The sequence below is a fragment of the Alosa pseudoharengus genome, unplaced genomic scaffold (assembly GCF_046254945.1).
Source record: "Alosa pseudoharengus isolate Yale_2024_CS ecotype anadromous, Long Island Sound unplaced genomic scaffold, YU_APseudo_1.1 YU_APseudo_1.1_scf_8, whole genome shotgun sequence".
NCBI classification, from domain to species: Eukaryota; Metazoa; Chordata; class Actinopteri; order Clupeiformes; family Clupeidae; genus Alosa; species Alosa pseudoharengus.
Window position 1 is genome coordinate 24,552,156 of NW_027468870.1, and position 17,313 is coordinate 24,569,468.

The 17,313-nt window shown below is 40.8% G+C and overlaps 1 protein-coding gene and 1 pseudogene across 2 annotated transcripts; both read right to left on the reverse strand.

Annotated features, from left to right (window-relative positions):
- Positions 1 to 936: 936 nt before the first annotated feature.
- Positions 937 to 13,784, reverse strand: slc25a14 (solute carrier family 25 member 14). Of its 2 annotated transcripts, XM_076275322.1 has the most exons (9): positions 13,626 to 13,784; positions 12,854 to 12,952; positions 12,275 to 12,413; positions 9,457 to 9,551; positions 7,063 to 7,148; positions 5,836 to 5,931; positions 5,075 to 5,199; positions 4,597 to 4,810; positions 937 to 4,348 (listed from the first exon to the last, which is right to left on the reverse strand). In XM_076275322.1, exons 2-9 carry the CDS (start codon positions 12,915 to 12,917, stop codon positions 4,307 to 4,309), a joined length of 861 nt encoding a protein of 286 aa, XP_076131437.1. In that variant the 5' UTR covers positions 12,918 to 12,952; positions 13,626 to 13,784; the 3' UTR covers positions 937 to 4,306. The 2 variants fall into 2 exon arrangements, with proteins under 2 accessions (XP_076131437.1, XP_076131438.1); XM_076275323.1 differs by lacking the exon at positions 12,854 to 12,952.
- On the reverse strand, positions 10,916 to 11,028 carry LOC143112937 (U2 spliceosomal RNA; annotated as a pseudogene).
- Positions 13,785 to 17,313: the final 3,529 nt, after the last annotated feature.

Genomic DNA, 17,313 nt, shown 5'->3' on the forward strand with positions numbered 1-17,313 from the left:
GCATAGGCATAGCATAGACGATGTGAAAATCTGCCTGCATCTCTCACTCGAATCTGCGACACCTTTCCCCAGAGAATTCAGTCCACAATAAGGTTTTAAATATCGGTTTTAATATTTCCCGGGTGCACAATTAAATATAAAGCCATAACCAATCTCTCTCAAATATATCAATTCCCATAAATTATGAAATCACTCAGTCGGCCAAAACGAAAAACAATAGAACAGACTGGACAAGTGCAAATTTTGACCGAGTTTTGTCTACTCAGTTTGGACTGGAAAGCCTACTCAAAAACTACATTGAAAGTCAGTGATCTTGACAAGGTAAGTAAGGATCCAAATATTTTGGAATGGTGTTAGTGATAGCCTACTTAAATCTAGTCTTCTATGGCTATAGGCTGCAAGAAAAAATAATGTGTAGGCCTAATCTGCTGCACACTCTTAAACCCAAAATATTAATTTAATACACTGCTCAACAATTAAGGGAACACTACGTTTTTCACAATTGCTAAAACACATTTTTTTTTAAAACCTTCCGCCCTTTTCCCCTTTCTCAAACTCAGTTCAAAGGACAGTTCTTGCAAAATCAAACAACTGCGTCAAGTTTCACCTCAACACTAAACAATGTCAGAGTAGCCTCCAATGTGTGATTGAAGTGTTCCCTTCATTGTTTTGAGCAGTGTACATTAGAGGCACATCCTATCCATGTTTTATCTTGTGTTGTTTAACACAGACTATGCTCAGATAAACTTGGAGGAAATCCCTGCTGAAGCCACTGTTCCAGGGATTGAGTGGTTCACTGTCAGGTCCTCCTCCAAGGGGTCATAGTGTAAAGAGCTGACTCGACGGATCCCATCCATCTGCCGATTCTGGATCAGGTTTGACCTGGACACATCCGCCAGTGCCAGCTGCAATAAGGGATCCTTCCGAAACAGCAGCAACATTTTGCAACTCTTTATCAGACGTATTGACAAAGTAGCAAATAGCATACACCTTTTCACAAGATTTTATCCTATAGATGTACCTTATTTCTTAGGCTATATAATTTCTAACAAAGCAGGAATAAATATAATGGGGGAAAACATTATTTTACTATCGAGGATCATAATTTTTTCATAATCATAATTTCTCAGAGCAAATGAAGCATGAGTCATGACTGTCAGAATAACAAATCATACACACAAAATGCTAAACATAAAGACAACTTATTTCTCCATTTACAACACTGGCACATGTGTGTCTCTTGGCCTTGGCTGCACTTTAAAACTGAAGAAGATATAGAATTAAAGTTAAAAAAAAAAAGTAAAAAAAAAAGCTTCCATTTGAAACATTTGATTTCTGTGTCTGCTCTTTTCAAATCTCATACAATAGAAAATATACAAAGGAATTAGGCATAATAGCAGAAATATATTTTTCCTCCAAAGTCCATAATAACAATACAGTGCAACCAATAGAATTTATGCTGACAAAACATAGAATGGGTGAATGACAAATTACGAGGCAAGTTGTGAAGCAGTAAATGTACACGTTATATGAAGGCAGGAAATGTAACTGTGAACTCCCTTGGAGTGTGTATGATCCATTATTGTGATGGCTTGACGAGGTGCAATGCTGTACATGTACTTTGTCAGAACTCAATTGCTACATGAAGTTTCCTCCTCTCTCATGACTGAGGATCTTAAAATCTTGAAATGAATTGTTTCTAAAAGGCATCTTCTCTTATGTGATAGCCTACTATTTACAACGCACACCTGCCATTAAAAATGAAACTCTGCATGCACAACTCATAAAACCCTCTAAAGTCGTACACTCATCTTCACCAAGTGGTGGTAACAGCTAAAGCACTGCACTGCAGATCAATGTGATGTATGATATAAAGCTCAATGAGTCTCATCTTTAAATCCCAAATACCTTATAGTTGCCATGCCATAGTTATAACTAACTTGGTCAACCAAATCTCCAGTCGGTCAAAGACTAGGGTAGTTTTGACCATCCTCGTCCTAGTCACAGGGCAAGAGCGCTACCATTGATGTCCGTCTAGATCTTTGTGCAAAACTGCGAAACAATTAGGTCATGATCAACCACAATCCCCAAAACAACCTTGTACCAAGATAGTGATTTCTCACATGTCCCAGACAGGACCTTGCATATGTACTGCTGTAGGTGGTACTTGACAGTATGACACAGATCCTCTCAGAAACAACCCAAAGTGAGCAAATTCAGGGCTCCAAAACTACGTCAAACTTGCCTACAGGAACGCCAGACCTGCTGGCGAAGATGGCCCTTCTGAAATTAGTGGAAGACTACACTATTTTTTGAATGAGGGGGTGAAGACATGAGCCATACTAGAAACCTTCGCTGCAGCAGATCACAAGAATGCCCGCAATCTCTGTTCAAATCGCTTCTCCTCCACCTCTCTTGGTGTCAGAACTCAGAAACTTTGGAATAATTTTAGGGATATTTTTTTTTCTAGGGGCCCAGAAAGTGCTTCGTAGAGTAACAGCCCTAAATGTTGCCAACTGGTTAAATACAAGCTTCCCAGTGGGGCTATACTTGACCACCACCATGTTAATGTACTACAAAGTAAGCAAGGATTTACTGGAATTCAGAAGCGATTCAACAGGCCATAATGCTAAAACACAGACATCAAAGCTTTTGGAAAAACTATAAGATGAGCCTTATTCATACAATGGCCATTCAAAGGAAAATTCATATACTGCAAGTATGATCAAATGTTGCAACATTTTGTGAACATGAACGTGGGCTTCACGTTCATGTTTGTTCACGTTTGTTCACATCATAAGCTACAGTGAAGCATTTCCAGAAAAAAAGAGGGGGAAAAAACATTAGATACAAACTATATTGGCTCAGAGAAATAAATACATATTTAAGTTCATCAAAGTGACCCAGTTTACCCATTCACAAAATAGTCACAGTCTTAACATCTTTTAGAAAAAGCAAACATAAGCTTTCAGGGACTATGTGTTTTAGTTCCTTGAATGGTTCCAGACTTTAGTGGGAAAATGGTTCATCATACTTACATTATTGGGTGGAAGTGATATGAAAACATGCAGTTTAAATCTACTTTTCAGGAACACAAAAACTGGATGAGTATTGAGTTTTGCGTCCGGTCATGCAAACACAGGTAACGTCCATTATACACGAGTTCTGCTCTCCAGCCCAGACAAATTGAAATCAAGTAGTGCCTACTACTAATCTGACCTTTCGGGGGTTAATTGGCTGAGTGAGAAAAATATTTTCCTTTTTTCTTGTTCAACTATTTATATGAGTCTACTCTTTGCCAGAAGATACCGGCTCTGAGAAGAGGAAACCAAACTGGCAGTAATCACAGATTTTTTTTTATCTTAACAAATATACAGACAGGCATTAGGGTTGTAATAGACAGTACTTGGGTTTGAACTGTGGTGGCCAATCTGGTAAAGCAGAAGTGTTGAATGGAAGACTGTTGAAAGATCATTGCCTAGAAACATTCACAGCTCCTGAAAATGTCCTTTTTTAACAGGCACAAAGGCAGCATATGGCATCTGCACACATGTTCACAAACTGCCAATTCATCTAAAGAGGTGGTTTATATACTAATATTTCCTCTGGGTTACCTATTGAGGCATTTAGTTAACAACAATTATATTTAATTGCTGCCTACTGTATCTTATACTTGTGAGCATCTTACAACTTTCGCTGGTGCATCTGAACACCTTCCGTAGGTATCTATCCAAAGCAGGAATGCCACGTGGAGGACTAGCTGACCACTGACACATCACGACAGGCTGTGTGTGTTACGCATCTGTGACAGCATCACTGCCACTCACCTCAGTGCACATACCGTCATACAGCTCCATATCACAAATAGAGCAGTCACAAACATTCAAAGAAATGAAGGCAAAATAAAAACTATTGCTTGATCAATTAATAAAAAGGATAAAATTCCCAATGTGGCATCACTGCATTAGTAGTTTTCCACCTGCTATCCATTCCAGCTTGGTCCAAAATGACCAACATTATTGTTCAGCTGCCAGGGAGGGAATTTGAAATGAAAGATGGAGTCGAATAGAGCAAATGAGCAACATGAAATGGTATAACAATAAATAAATAAAAAAAACAAATGAAAAAGGAAGCTATGCATAAAAAAAACATTTAAATAATACTTAAATAACTTGCAACGCACATACACACACACACACACACACACACACACACACACACACATGTGATCAGGGAGTGATTGTGAATGCACAAGAACCCTTGAGGGAGAAGGTTCCGATCCCTCGAAGGGTGTTCAGCAGGCTGGCTATAAGGGAAGCTTCTTCAGCTGCTCGTACGTCATGAAAAACTGAAGGAGGGTGAAGGAAGATCTCAGAATTCCCAGGCCAAAATTTCCTATACCTCTAAAAGCATGCAGTTGTAAATTTTTATCTACTTTATATTTGCTGACCTCTAGTGAATACAATGGAACTTCCTTTTCTTTTGCCTGACAAAATACTAAATATTTTGCATGCATGACAGCTGAACGCTGAATTCAATTTCGGGTAAACGACCCACTTGAAAATCCTCTTCCCTGAACTCTGGTGGAAAGGATACAATGATGTTCCAGGGTCCTAAACGAAGCCAGTTGGGCCAGAAGCCCTTGTAGAGGGCAAAGAAGCCCTCACCCCTCCAGGTCTGCATGAGGCCGTCCAGCGTGCCTTTGTAGAGCGGGCTGCCTGCCAACACTCGCTGGTTCATCATCCGCGTACGCACCACGTCCACCGGGTTGGACGCCAGCGCCCCCGCCAGGCCACAGGTAAAACTGGAGCTGCACAGAACCAAAGGAGAAGAGGGGCTTTTATAGTGAGCTGGGAGAGTAGTGGCTGTGGGTAAATTTGTGGGTTGAGGGTAAATAAAGCTACAAGAAATGTGTTTCAGGTACAAGTGTCCACTATTCTTCTCTAAACAAAAATCACCAAAGGCTTCAGCTAACTTGTTAGTAAGCTTCTATCAGTGCCATTTGGGCTGTTGATGGAGTTTGCAACGTTTTAATCGAAAACTGCTGTGAGAAAGTTTATTTCCAGTTACTTACACAAAATGTGTGAGGATAGTGTCACCCATCACTCCTGAACCAATGAGGTGCTTCTTGGTGATGTCGTACACAGGTAGCTCCACCCCAACAACAATGGCCGCTCGCTGTGCTGTAGGTATCACGCCCTATGATTGGATAAATCATGAGTTACTGGTATGAAGACTAGACACTTACTCACAGATCAAAGTTAAACTAGGATTATTATGCATTCCCTTAAACAGAGTATTACCCTAAATATTCAATGAAAAAATCAAACTTCCCTTTATAAAAAAGCACAGCTCAAGACAAGGTGAGTTTCATCCCTGTGTATATCAACCATTGGTGGTTACAACTAGGTATATAACTAAGTATTTACTAAGTAAGTACTAAGTACAGTTTATCAGAGGACCAAGTCAGACAAAAAAAAAGCTGTAGCCTGAATCAAAAAAAAAATGGGATGGCAATTCACGGCGGGGATCACATTAGCCAGCGGCAAGCAGCAGATTTCCTATGGTTCTCTATGGTTCGGCAGCGGAACGGTGGCAACACTGGCGTAACGCTAGCGTTGAACAAGCTGAGTGTTGAACTTGGTTCAACTTTCAAAGCGCAACGCGAGCGTATTCAATTGACAAACCGTTTGTGTTGCTTAGGAACGAGATAAAACTTATTATGGTCTGAGTGTTGCGTTTGTCGCTGCCGCTTGCCGCTGGCCGATGTGATCCTCGCCTAAAAGCTTTGTGGGGGGGGATGAAGGCAGGGTGAAAGGCAGGATTGGCACTTACCCTCCACAGGCCACGGGTGCCCTCTGTCTGGTAGATGTTCATGAAGTTGGACATCATGCTGCCCTGGAGTAGGCTGCCCTGCGCTTGCATGCGAATCTGCGGAGAAGAGAGGAGGCCACCCAGGCAAGGTCAGCTTCCACTACACGTGCTTTATGCTGGACCCATTCACTTTCTGAACGATTGTGCTATCTATAGCTTTGTATTGGTTATTTGCTCTTAACATAACCAGTCCCCTAAATGAAACAAACTCTTTGGTTCATAAAGTTTAGAATAGACAGAGCATTGTGACTTGCGATTTATTGTGAACGAAGGACATAGGCACTACTTGGAATCTTGTCTTGATTGACAAACCCTTTCAACTTGGTAAGATTAGTATTGAGAGGAGGTGGCCAAGTTTACAGTCCTGTCTCTACAAGTACTGGACAACTGGCCTGTTGAACATCACCACTCCTACCCATGGCTAAACAGGACAATGTTACTGAAGAATGAGCTCCTTAGCAAGTTAAGATAATTAACTAGTTACAAGATTACATGCCATTAATGGTAAGCTCAGGGTTTCTGTAGTTCTGTCTAATTTGCCGAACATCTCCATAAGTCATCAATGCACCCCTATGGAAGAATATTACACTCGAAAGTTTTGTACGTGTGCATCACGTTTTGAAACTGTAGAAATTGTAACTGTAAAAATGATCTGTACAAGTAATTGTAAAAAATTACAAATATGCCCTACACTTACAAATCTATTCTACAGGTACGGATCAGTTTTACAGCTACATATCATCCTACAGTTAAAAATATTTTACCATTACAAACATATTCTACAATTACAAACCAATATTCTACGCACAAAAAGCTGTCCTACAGTTACAAATCTTTTCTGCAAGTGCACAGACTTTTGCACCACCTTAGGGATGAGCAGTGTCTCATATGTATTGTGTGTGCATCAAGATTTGGAACTGTAAAACTAATTTGTGATTTAACAAAAAAATAACACACACGATTTTAAGTATTACTCATATGTCCTTCACTTACAAATATATTACTAAACCTTCCACAGTTGCTTGTCTTAAAGTGTAGGGCATATTTCTGATATTGATAATTACTTGTACAGATCATTTTTACAGTTACAAATAATTTCTACAGTTTCAAAACGTGATACACACGTACAAAACTTTTGAGTCTAATATTCTTCCATACACCCCATAATTCATCGACTCATCACAGTACCTTCAGCACATCTGTGGGATTGGCTAACGAAGATGACAAGACTCCTGATACCACACCACAGAACACGTTGATGACCATGGTCTCATCTGGGAACAGAAATATTGGGAGCCATCAGAAACAGACTGCATTGTGTCCAGACCAGATGACAAACAAGAGAGAACAGAGACGAAGGAAGTACAGCATCATTGAACATACTATCATTCTGCTGATTTGAGAACATTAACATAACCATATGCTATTCATGCACTATTAACTTTTTGTCTTCATTCCAGATATGTGAGCAGGAAAACTAGTTAGAAATAGTGATATCACTTTCTACCAAAAATGAAATAAATAAATCATTTTCCTCCTATGATACAAAGCATAGGCACTAGGCATAGGCATTACAACAGATGAGACTAAATCGAATCCTTTAAATAACGGTTGCCTGTGCCTTTGTCTCAAAAGTGAAATGAGACAATTTTAGCAGTTGGTATGAAAGGGTTACTAGGGGTTGTTTGAGAACAAAAATAGACAGTTAGTTCTGTGGTTAAAACCTACAAGTCGGAAACAGGATTTCAGACAAGGAGGGAAGGAAATAAAAAAAGAAATATACAAAATGGATCGAGTTTAGGAACAATAGTTACAGTGATCCTTGATCAATGTGTGACCAATAGTAAGAGAGGTCGTCCCAAGCCCCGTTCATTTTTGGTAGGAGTAGAGGCGGACGTATCCGCGCCAACCAGCAGGCCAAACCACAGCCTGTATCAAAATAAGCATTCAAAACACAGTGGCAGAAACCCAGCAAGGCATGCAGATTGAAAAAAGGGTTAAAATAAATCAAAATAAACCAAATTTCACTTCCCCATCAATGACATCATTCACACACACACACACACACACACTAGCTCAATCACTTGCTCACACATATGGGATCCAGGTAATGCCATTTGTGTCATTTTCCTTGAGGCAAGCCTAAAAGGATCTAGCATGGGATGAAGCCTACCAGGACCTAGCCATAGTGGCGCCAGGTACAACAAACCTGGGTTAAAACACACACACATACACACACACACACACACACACTTGAGTTGACACAGCCTGGCTTCTTTTCTCTTGTTTGGACATTAAGTTAGTTACAGTGGCTGAACTCCATAGAGGTCTGCAGAAAAGCTACCACACCCACACAAAACCATAAATTCACACAGACAGATGAGGCACCATGGGTCATAACAGCCCTGCATTAGTAGACCACTACTAGACTAACTGTGTTGTTGGCATGGCAGAGGCAGGTTCAACACCACACACGTCATTAGCCTAAGTGAATCCTCTTTGTGTGCACACCTACCCAACAACTGCAACTCATAAGCAGTAAACACACACACACACACACACACACACACACAGTGCTTTTTGATTGCATCAATGTGTAATGTTTGAATGTGCTCAAACAACCGGAATGTCACTGCATTAGCAGTAAGGCTGTCAATTTCCATATGACTGCCGTTCTTTACAGAAGTGCAGTGGCCTGGTAGGGGTTTGTATCTTTATACAGTCTACGGTTTGCATTTGGCACGTGCATTCAAAGGCTGCAGTATGAGCAGGGGTCTCATTTGCTTAAGGGGGAGCTTTTCTCACACAATCATGTTTGTGATATAAAGATAAAAAAAAAAAAGGCTACATGAAAAGTGCCAGAAAAGAATGTAGCCGGAAAACAAATCTGCTCTGTCACAGATAGGTAAGTTTAACTAAACAACTGGCCCACTTGCACTGAGGTGCGTTTGTTCATGGACATGAACTTTCCCCAAAATGGAGATCTTGCAATGCAACCAAGGTAGTGCCGCTGATTAATCAGTTTCTTTAATTAGATTTAGCCAACAGCTACATTTTAAATCCCCCTCTCTGCAAGCCTGCAGGGCCTCTTCTCCACAAAACCATTTAAGACCAGTTCTCATGGCTGTGTCCAACCGTAGCCCTGTGGGCTATAAGGTAATCATTATTTTGACTGTATGAAGCGCAACACTGGGCATAGAAGGCAGAGGATATGGACAGGGATGGGCTGCGGCCCTGCAGTTCTGTGTGTTTTAAGCTGGTCTTTTAGTCAAACTGTGTTTTGTCTACCATTTAAAAAAAAAAAAAAAGTGATTTACAGCACTTTGCCATGCCAACTAACCGAAGTCCATTACTGGCTTTATGTATTCACCAAGAAACAAAGACAATAGTTTTGCATTTCCCCAAGGAGTTTAAGTGCTGCATAAATTCATTTAATTTCATCCACAAGAGCATAATTTCCCAGCAATCTCTCTCCCTGTCTCTAGCACTATAGTCTTTAATAATTCTCAGGCACGCATGACAGCTTTAAACCGTGCCCATTCAAAGACGACCACACAGCCTGCCTTGGGAATTTGAACTCACCTTCAGGGCGGCTGACAAACAACTTTTTCAACGTGTTGTAGGTGCCAATCTTAATTGTCCCGTATGACGCCTGTCGTAGGAGGGCTGGTGAAATCCTAAGGGTAAAAACAGAAGAAAGCTGCTCAGATTCACATATAAACTACAGAAGACAACTGAAACCTCTGTACTTTAAAATGAAGGCTCTCACACAAAAGAAACACACACTTGCAATTAGCTGAAAAAGAAAAAAGGGGGGAAAGGAAGAAGCTCACTAATATTTCAACCCTCATGTGTGTGTCTGAAGTTCATTACTATATTGAGATGAGTATGGGTGTGTCAATCAAACCATCACACGTACACATACACTGATACAACCACTAGCAAACTGAAATAAATTAAAGATGCAGGGCAGACAACTAAACAAACAGGGAACATGAACTAGGAAGAGTGGCGAGAGCACATGAACAGGGAACGGAGTACTCCATTTAACTCCTGTCTGACCAGCAGAAATTGTTGACACAAGAAGCAGGAGAAGGACTGTGAGGATTTAACAGCATATTAATTTCTGCCCAGTCTTCTGAGCTTTTTTTAGTACGCTTTCTCAGAGGGACAGTTTGCCAGATATTAATTTGATGCAGACTGCTGCAGGCTACTAAACACGGTTGCTGTTAAATAAAAAACATTTAAAAAAAGGAAACACACCTCCTGTCTGGGGCATGTAAGGTCAGTCAGTTCTGTGCAAGCGTGCAAGGTCAACTTGAAAGAACAGCACTCTGAGTGCCATTCCTGCCATACCTGTCTCAAATATCAGGTGGCAACATGCACAGGGCAAGCAACCCATTAAAGGTTAAACATCAGGAGCTGTGCAGTGTGCACCAGGACAATGACACTGAGAAAGTGGCCAACACATAGTGCTCTAGGAACTTAAGCACACTGCACATAGGCGCCAACATGAGTGGTCGGTCACTTGCCCATGTTCGCCAGCGCCAAACATTTCTTAACTGACAAGCATTCAATGAACAACGGATTTTATTGAGCGGTGCCAACAAAAATAGAACTGAATCATAATCTACACGGCGGTGGTGAAAGGATTTGGCGGTGGTGTGTGGGGTATCTAACGTAATCCAAAGAGGAGTGCACCGCCGTCATGTCACCACCTATGTGCGGGGGCCTATAGTGGTATCCACTCCTCCGTCCACAGGACAGGGCAAATACAAAGTATATAAGTATATATACTCTTTTGATCCCGTGAGGGAAATTTGGTCTCTGCATTTATCCCAATCTGTGAATTAGTGAAACACACTCAGCACACAGTGAACACACAGGGAGGTGAAGCACACACTAATCCCGGCGCAGTGAGCTGCCTGCAACAACAGCGGCGCTCGGGGAGCAGTGAGGGGTTAGGTGCCTTGCTCAAGGGCACTTCAACCGTGACTACTGGTCGGGGTTCGAACCGGCAACCCTCCGGTTACAAGTCCGAAGTAGGCCACGGCTGCCCCCAAATAAATGGTCCTCGGGCAGAGGACGCATCAGATATTAAACTGATAAGAACAGATACTACACTTGATCTTAGCCAAAAGGCCGAGAAGCGGTGAAAGTCATCAGTTGTCTAATAGCTAAATATTATAGCCGTGCCATGATGAGTCCTCAGGTAATTTTCTCCATAGTGCATCGGTTTTCTCAATCACTATCCAAATGCAGGGCAAGCTACTTGATATGTGTAGTGAGCTAAGCTACTCTACAATAAATTCAGCTTCACTACACAGAAGTTACCACCCATAAAAATGTAGCAAGCTAAGTTACAAACTGTCAAAAGTAGCTTGATAGGCTACATTAGTAGCCACTTTCAGTGTTTGGACTTTCAGTGTTTGGACATCAATTATTCCATTCTCCCACCTCTTTCCTACTTAATTTGTTTCATTAGCTGATTTAAGCTTAATTTCATTCACTGATGCAAAAACGGTAGTTCAATAAAATTCAATCACCTGAACGTGTGTTCGTATGTTTGTGTTGGATGTCGTTGACGTCGACAGGAACTTTTTCTTTGGATTACACAGAAGGCATCTGAAATAGATTTCTTTTCACTGGTCTCGACTAAAGTGACATACTTTTGAAGGTATGGCCACGGTGTAATGTTCTCTTCTACAGATCTTGGGCTCTCTGCCATTCTGTCTTTTCCCTCCAGTGTATGTATGTATGTCTGTATGTATGTATGTATGTATGTGTATGTATGAATTTATGTATGTATTGTATGTATGTATGTATGTTTGTGTGTGTGTGTGTGTATATGTGTGTGTGTGTGTGTGGGCTGTCTGTAGGCCTACGCATGCGCTTGTACCCGGAGTGTTGTCGTCGACACAGAAACATCCTGTTTTCCTAATTTATGTGCTTGATGGCTGCAGGGAAACGCTGTTATGTGTGAAATGTCAGAAATGTCCAGGAGAAATTAGCTTTCAAGGACGCTACTGCGCTACATGATCAATAAAAGAGCTAAGCTACTGAAAAGTTACTTGGTTTTGTAAATAGCGACGTTACTGCCAAGCTACTGACAAATGTAGTTAAGCTAGTAGCGTCACTACTACTAGCTTACAAGTAGCGCACTTGTAGTGACGCTACTGCCCATCACTGTCCAAATGTAAGGCCACACCTATTCAGAAACAGTCAGCAACATAACAAACCACACAGAGGCTATTGGGCTTTGTGTCCAGGCCTACTCGCCCTCTGCCAGGAGTTGCAAAAGGACCATAAAAACACCTATAATTACCTATAAGAATATGATGTCCATTTTAGCACTTACTGTAACTGACAATACATAAATCAGGCATGTTCTCACACTCACCCTGAGTAAAGCGCCTTTACGCCCTCCTCTTGTCCGATCCGGAGCAGCGCGTGGAACATCCCCCGGTAACGCACCTCCATACAGTGTGACTGACCCTGCACCTGCAGCCGGGTTTTGGTTAAGTCAATAGGGAAGGTGCCTGAGGAGGTGAGAAAACATAAATTAAGAGAAAATACAACCCTGGACTGCGGTGTGGATGCAGAGATCTGTTTTTTTCTCTCGAAGCAATGCAATACATCGTTAAAGAGCAAAACAATATTGTTTTAACAGACTTGCAAATAATGCTCACCCACCTGTGCACCAATCTATCCGACTGAAAAAAAGGCCAAAATGAAGAGGAAACTAGCTACATTGTTGCTGCTGAAAAAGATGGCTATATGAAACAAGCCCCGCTCAGCTTTTGATGGCGTGGGTACCACTGCACGCCATTATGTAAAAAAATCGTTAAAAATACGACTGTGCATCAATCACACATCGCTGTGCCTCGTGTCTACATTAGATTCAGATGAAAGGTTTGCAATAATACAAGAGCAACACATGTAGCCACAATCAACAAACACTGATATGATGTTAAATTACCGAACTCCGCGACGATGGAGGCCATCCCCCCATAGATGAACGGCTTCCAGTTCAGGCTTGCCATTTCGGAGCTGGCTCCTTCTGCTTGGTGGAGACCCGCTAATAGCAGCAGTAAGCCGAAATACAAATGAACAAATTCTTTTAATCGAACATGGCAAAACATTGCACTACCAGCTCTACAGACACCTAACCACCCTGTATGCGGCATGATCAAATTATGCACCGGAATGGATGCTTGTGGCTATTACATATTCATGAAAGCACCATCGCACAACTAGACCACTGTAAGTGGCCGGCGCAAACGTCAATCAAAACTTTACAGACACTGGTTGGATTAAATAAATATAGAATTAGCCCCTTCCGGTTCCAAACAACTTCAAAGACATCGATGTAACTGTTACATTCTGTGATGCTCCACACAGCAAACAGACACATTTAAAGACAACTCAAACGTCTACTGAGATATTTCAGAAAGATATGGCAACATTTCCTGGATTGTCATATACCGCCGACCTTCTACCAACCTGTCTTGCAAGGAACTCAATTAAACGACAACCTACGTAGCAGAAGCTAACTGGCTAATGTAATGTCAGTGAACAAAGTTACAGTTATCGCTCTGGCGAAAGCAGGCTAAGAAGTTAGAATAATTGACTAGCTTTCGATTTGGTAGAAGCTAACCGTTAGGAGACATTCACGAAATTATGAGATTATTTACTACAATAACTTGAACGTCGACAAACAGCTATGTTGCAAACAACTCAAAAACACTTACGTGTGTCTCTGGTAGCCTATATGATGGCTTATTCTATTTCCTTTTCGTTCCCATTTTCTCGACCACATGTAACGTTAGAATTGTTCAGTAATAAAACAGCACAAAACTTCAGCAGTGAACGGTGTTGCTTAGGATTTCTGATTTGCGTAGAAACAGGAACTGAAAGGCAGGAAGTCCTGCCTCTTTTTTTATGACTGATGCAACAGAATCGTTCGACGACTTCCCCTTCTGCATTTAATGATTTGCTGAGAACTTGAATTGTCTTTTAGGCTGATGATCAACCTACAATAGTGCATTTTATTTCAACAAGGGACTTTTTGTGTCTCAAATGGACAAGAACTAGCCTGCACCAGTCACAGTCAATTTCATCAGGTCTCATACATGATTCGTAATGAACGTAGACACAGATTTATGGAAATCGTTTTATTTTATCTGTCTACAGACTTGTCTCAGTGGACACAACATGGCTTACTCAGTGGGCACAACATGAAACAGATCGACTGAAAGTCGGCCACTTAAATGTAAAGTGCACAGGTTGTTTATAATATATCCACACTCTATATCATCCAGCTTATATTAGTAGAGACACGTTTGCCTATATATAAATAAACCACAACATTTTATATTTTCACAAAAATGTGCATTGTTGTATAATTCATTCACATTTTATTTTGATTAATCATTGCTTTGCATACAGTTAGTGGCCTAATAGCAAATTAGGCAGTATTCAGACCAGTAAAAATCAGCTAGTCCAGTTTGGGATAAGCCTAGATAATACAACTTAGTAATAATGGAGATCTTGCATTTATGGCCCTTTTTTAAACAAACATTGTAATTTCCCAGTCTGGAGGATGTTTTGAAATGCAATCACCTGTCACAGTCAGATAAAACTGTTAATTCATTTTTAAAAATGTTTTTCCCCCCTTTGTTATTGTGATCTATTTTTCATCACCAAATATATTTTATAGTCCAGAAGGATCCGTCAGTAGATCTTTAGTCATATGGTGTAATGTTCCATAAATCCATATTTGTTGTTCCTGGCCTCTGTCTAGGCATTGTTGGAGTCTGTGCAGAGGAGACAGGGTGCTGTGCCAGTTTAGTTGCCCGGAATAATTTCTGTCCCCCAGGTTTAGAGTGTGGTTCGAAGCAGCCTCATCACTCGCTGGTACAGCTGCTGTACAACTGTCACCACGTTCCTACAGTTGATTTTAGGAGGAAAAGAAGACAAGCAGTCATTGGTCCAAAACAGAGAGGAAAACACTTCGCCTCAGTCAGCATTTCTGTACTGTGTATATCTAAGCGAGTAAAAGATGACTTCCAAAAAACATAAAGTTAAGTATGACACATTTCTTTAATGTTTTAAGCAAGATTACATCTTTTACAGTTACAAAATAAGAAAAAGAAAAGGGTTCAAAGTCAGCAAAGGTCCCCATCAGCAAACATGGTTCGTAAATGCTTTTTGTAGCCCACTGATCATTTTTCTTGTATGGAGAATTTCTGCCTATTCTTTATTGCATAAGGCAAGAATATATTTCAGCAATCAGTTCAGGTCAGGTTATGCAAAACCTTCAGCTTGCTCATCTTGAGATATTAATGGATGAGGAGTCAGAGGAGAGTTTTTTGACTCCTCATAATTTTAGGACATCTCAGTGATCATTATCCCTTACTTATCCTTGTATCTTCTTTTCATCTTCAGTTTAAAAAAAAAAGATTGTGTGATGCTTCCAGAATTTGCTGGTATTCAATTGAATTAATTCTTCCTGGATGTGGTGGAGTAGCAGTAAAGTCACTGACAATTGGTCGACCGGGGTTTGATTATGTCAATTATCTGCTAAATATCAGTCAACTTTAACTTTAACTTCCTCAGTGAAATGTTCCTTGTGTTATGGCTGCAACACAAACCCAAAGCATGATCGATCCATCCCTGTGCATGAAATTCTGAAATTTTCCTGAAGGTCAAACTATAAGGTCCCGGTTTGTCTTTTTACCAAAACTACAAGCATCTTGGAAAGTTTTCTTGGTCTTCCAGACTTCAGCTTGAGCACCACCGTTCATTTTAACTTTCATAATTACATTATGAATTGAATCAGCTGCCTGAAGGTCATGGTATTTAAAAATGCCCAAACTTTTCCATGGTGTTCCTTTCCTTTTTTCACTCTGAAATTGTTCAAAACAAGAAGAACACACTAATCTTGCTTACATTTTCTTACCGGAGATCAGTTCATCTTCTAATTACTATAACATAAATCTGCCAGGGGTGCCCAAACATTTGCATACCATTGTACCATTGGATTTTAACTCAAAAATATTTTTTTCATATAAACATACATTGCATTCTCATATTATCATTACTGCCTTGGGAAAATGACATATTAAACTTGACATATCAATCAAAAGCTTGTTCCTGAGCAGCCACTCCCACATTTAGAATACAACTTAAACACACCCCACCAAGCACACATGCGCGTGCACACGCACACACACGCACACACACACACACACACACACACACACACATACACACACACACACACACACTACAACATACACATATACACATACACACACACACACACACACACACTACAACACACACACACTCACCGGGCACCCAGGGAGACACAGTTGTTTCGGTTTGGATGTAGACAGAAGAGAGAGGCCACGCAATATACACAGCACAGCAACATGGAGAGCAGTCTTCTTTTCAATGACATCTTCTGTTTCAGTAGGATCTCCTAGAGTTGGTACCTGTCTGCCAGCAGAATTTCCCTATTCAAAAAACAGGTATTGGAAAGATGTCAGTTGGCAAATCATATGATGGCACAAATAGATACGGGATGCCACTCACAAGTGAGGGAGGGCTGTGGCAATGCATAAACAACCTCTGAGCCGTTTGTCACTGTTCTGCCATGGGCACAATTACTGCTGACCAAGAGCTGTATTGAATAGGACTGAAAAGTCTAGCAGGGATGAATGACATTCCCACATTGTGTGAGTGTTCAGGTTTGCATTGTTTTCCAGTGTCATTAAAAGGGATCTCTCCTCTTCATGGAGCAGTTGAGTTGGCCTGTTAATATAATTTGGGTGATCTGAATCTATTCTAACATTGACCATAGAACTATGGCTTGTTATCTGTGCGTTTGTAATGATGGATAGCTACAATACATAAGACAATGCGGCCTGAACCAGACATCCCATTTAATCTTGCAGCCCCCTACTAGGAGGAAGTTAGACGTGAGAGCATTTTATCCTCAGGGTATAGCTATTAAAAAGTCAAGGTAATTTATGTCATGCTTCAGGCCATGACCTACCTCATTTCCTGGGAATGAAAGGATATTCAAATAGATATTCAAGTTCATTTGTATGCTCTTTGTAAATCAATGCTAGTTGGTTATACTATCATCGGATGTTATAGAGGAGGTCAAACCAGTATTTCTGTCCTCCATTTCTGGTGTCTTCCATCCCTTTCTTTCACTCCCTCTTTTTTTCTCTCTCTCTCCCTCTCTCCTGTTTGTTTAAGTGTAATGAGAGAGTAGAGGAAGAGGAACAAAGACCCTCAGAACGATACAACTTACGACCAGGATGCTCGCGTGGAATAACTACTCTGTATTGTCTGACATCCCTCAATAAACTAGCAACATTTTAGCACAAAGGCAACATGACAAGATAACGACCAAACAGGACTGTA

Coding starts and splice junctions, on each gene's coding strand:
- slc25a14 (XM_076275322.1), bottom strand. CDS start 12,917: ATGGCAAGCCTGAACTGGAAGCCGTTCATCTATGGGGGGATGGCCTCC. Junction 9,552..12,274: donor GTAAAGGCGCTTTACTCAGG/GTGAGTGTGAGA, acceptor TTTTACCCTTAG/GATTTCACCAGCCCTCCTAC. Junction 5,200..5,835: donor GCACCCGTGGCCTGTGGAGG/GTAAGTGCCAAT, acceptor ATCCAATCATAG/GGCGTGATACCTACAGCACA.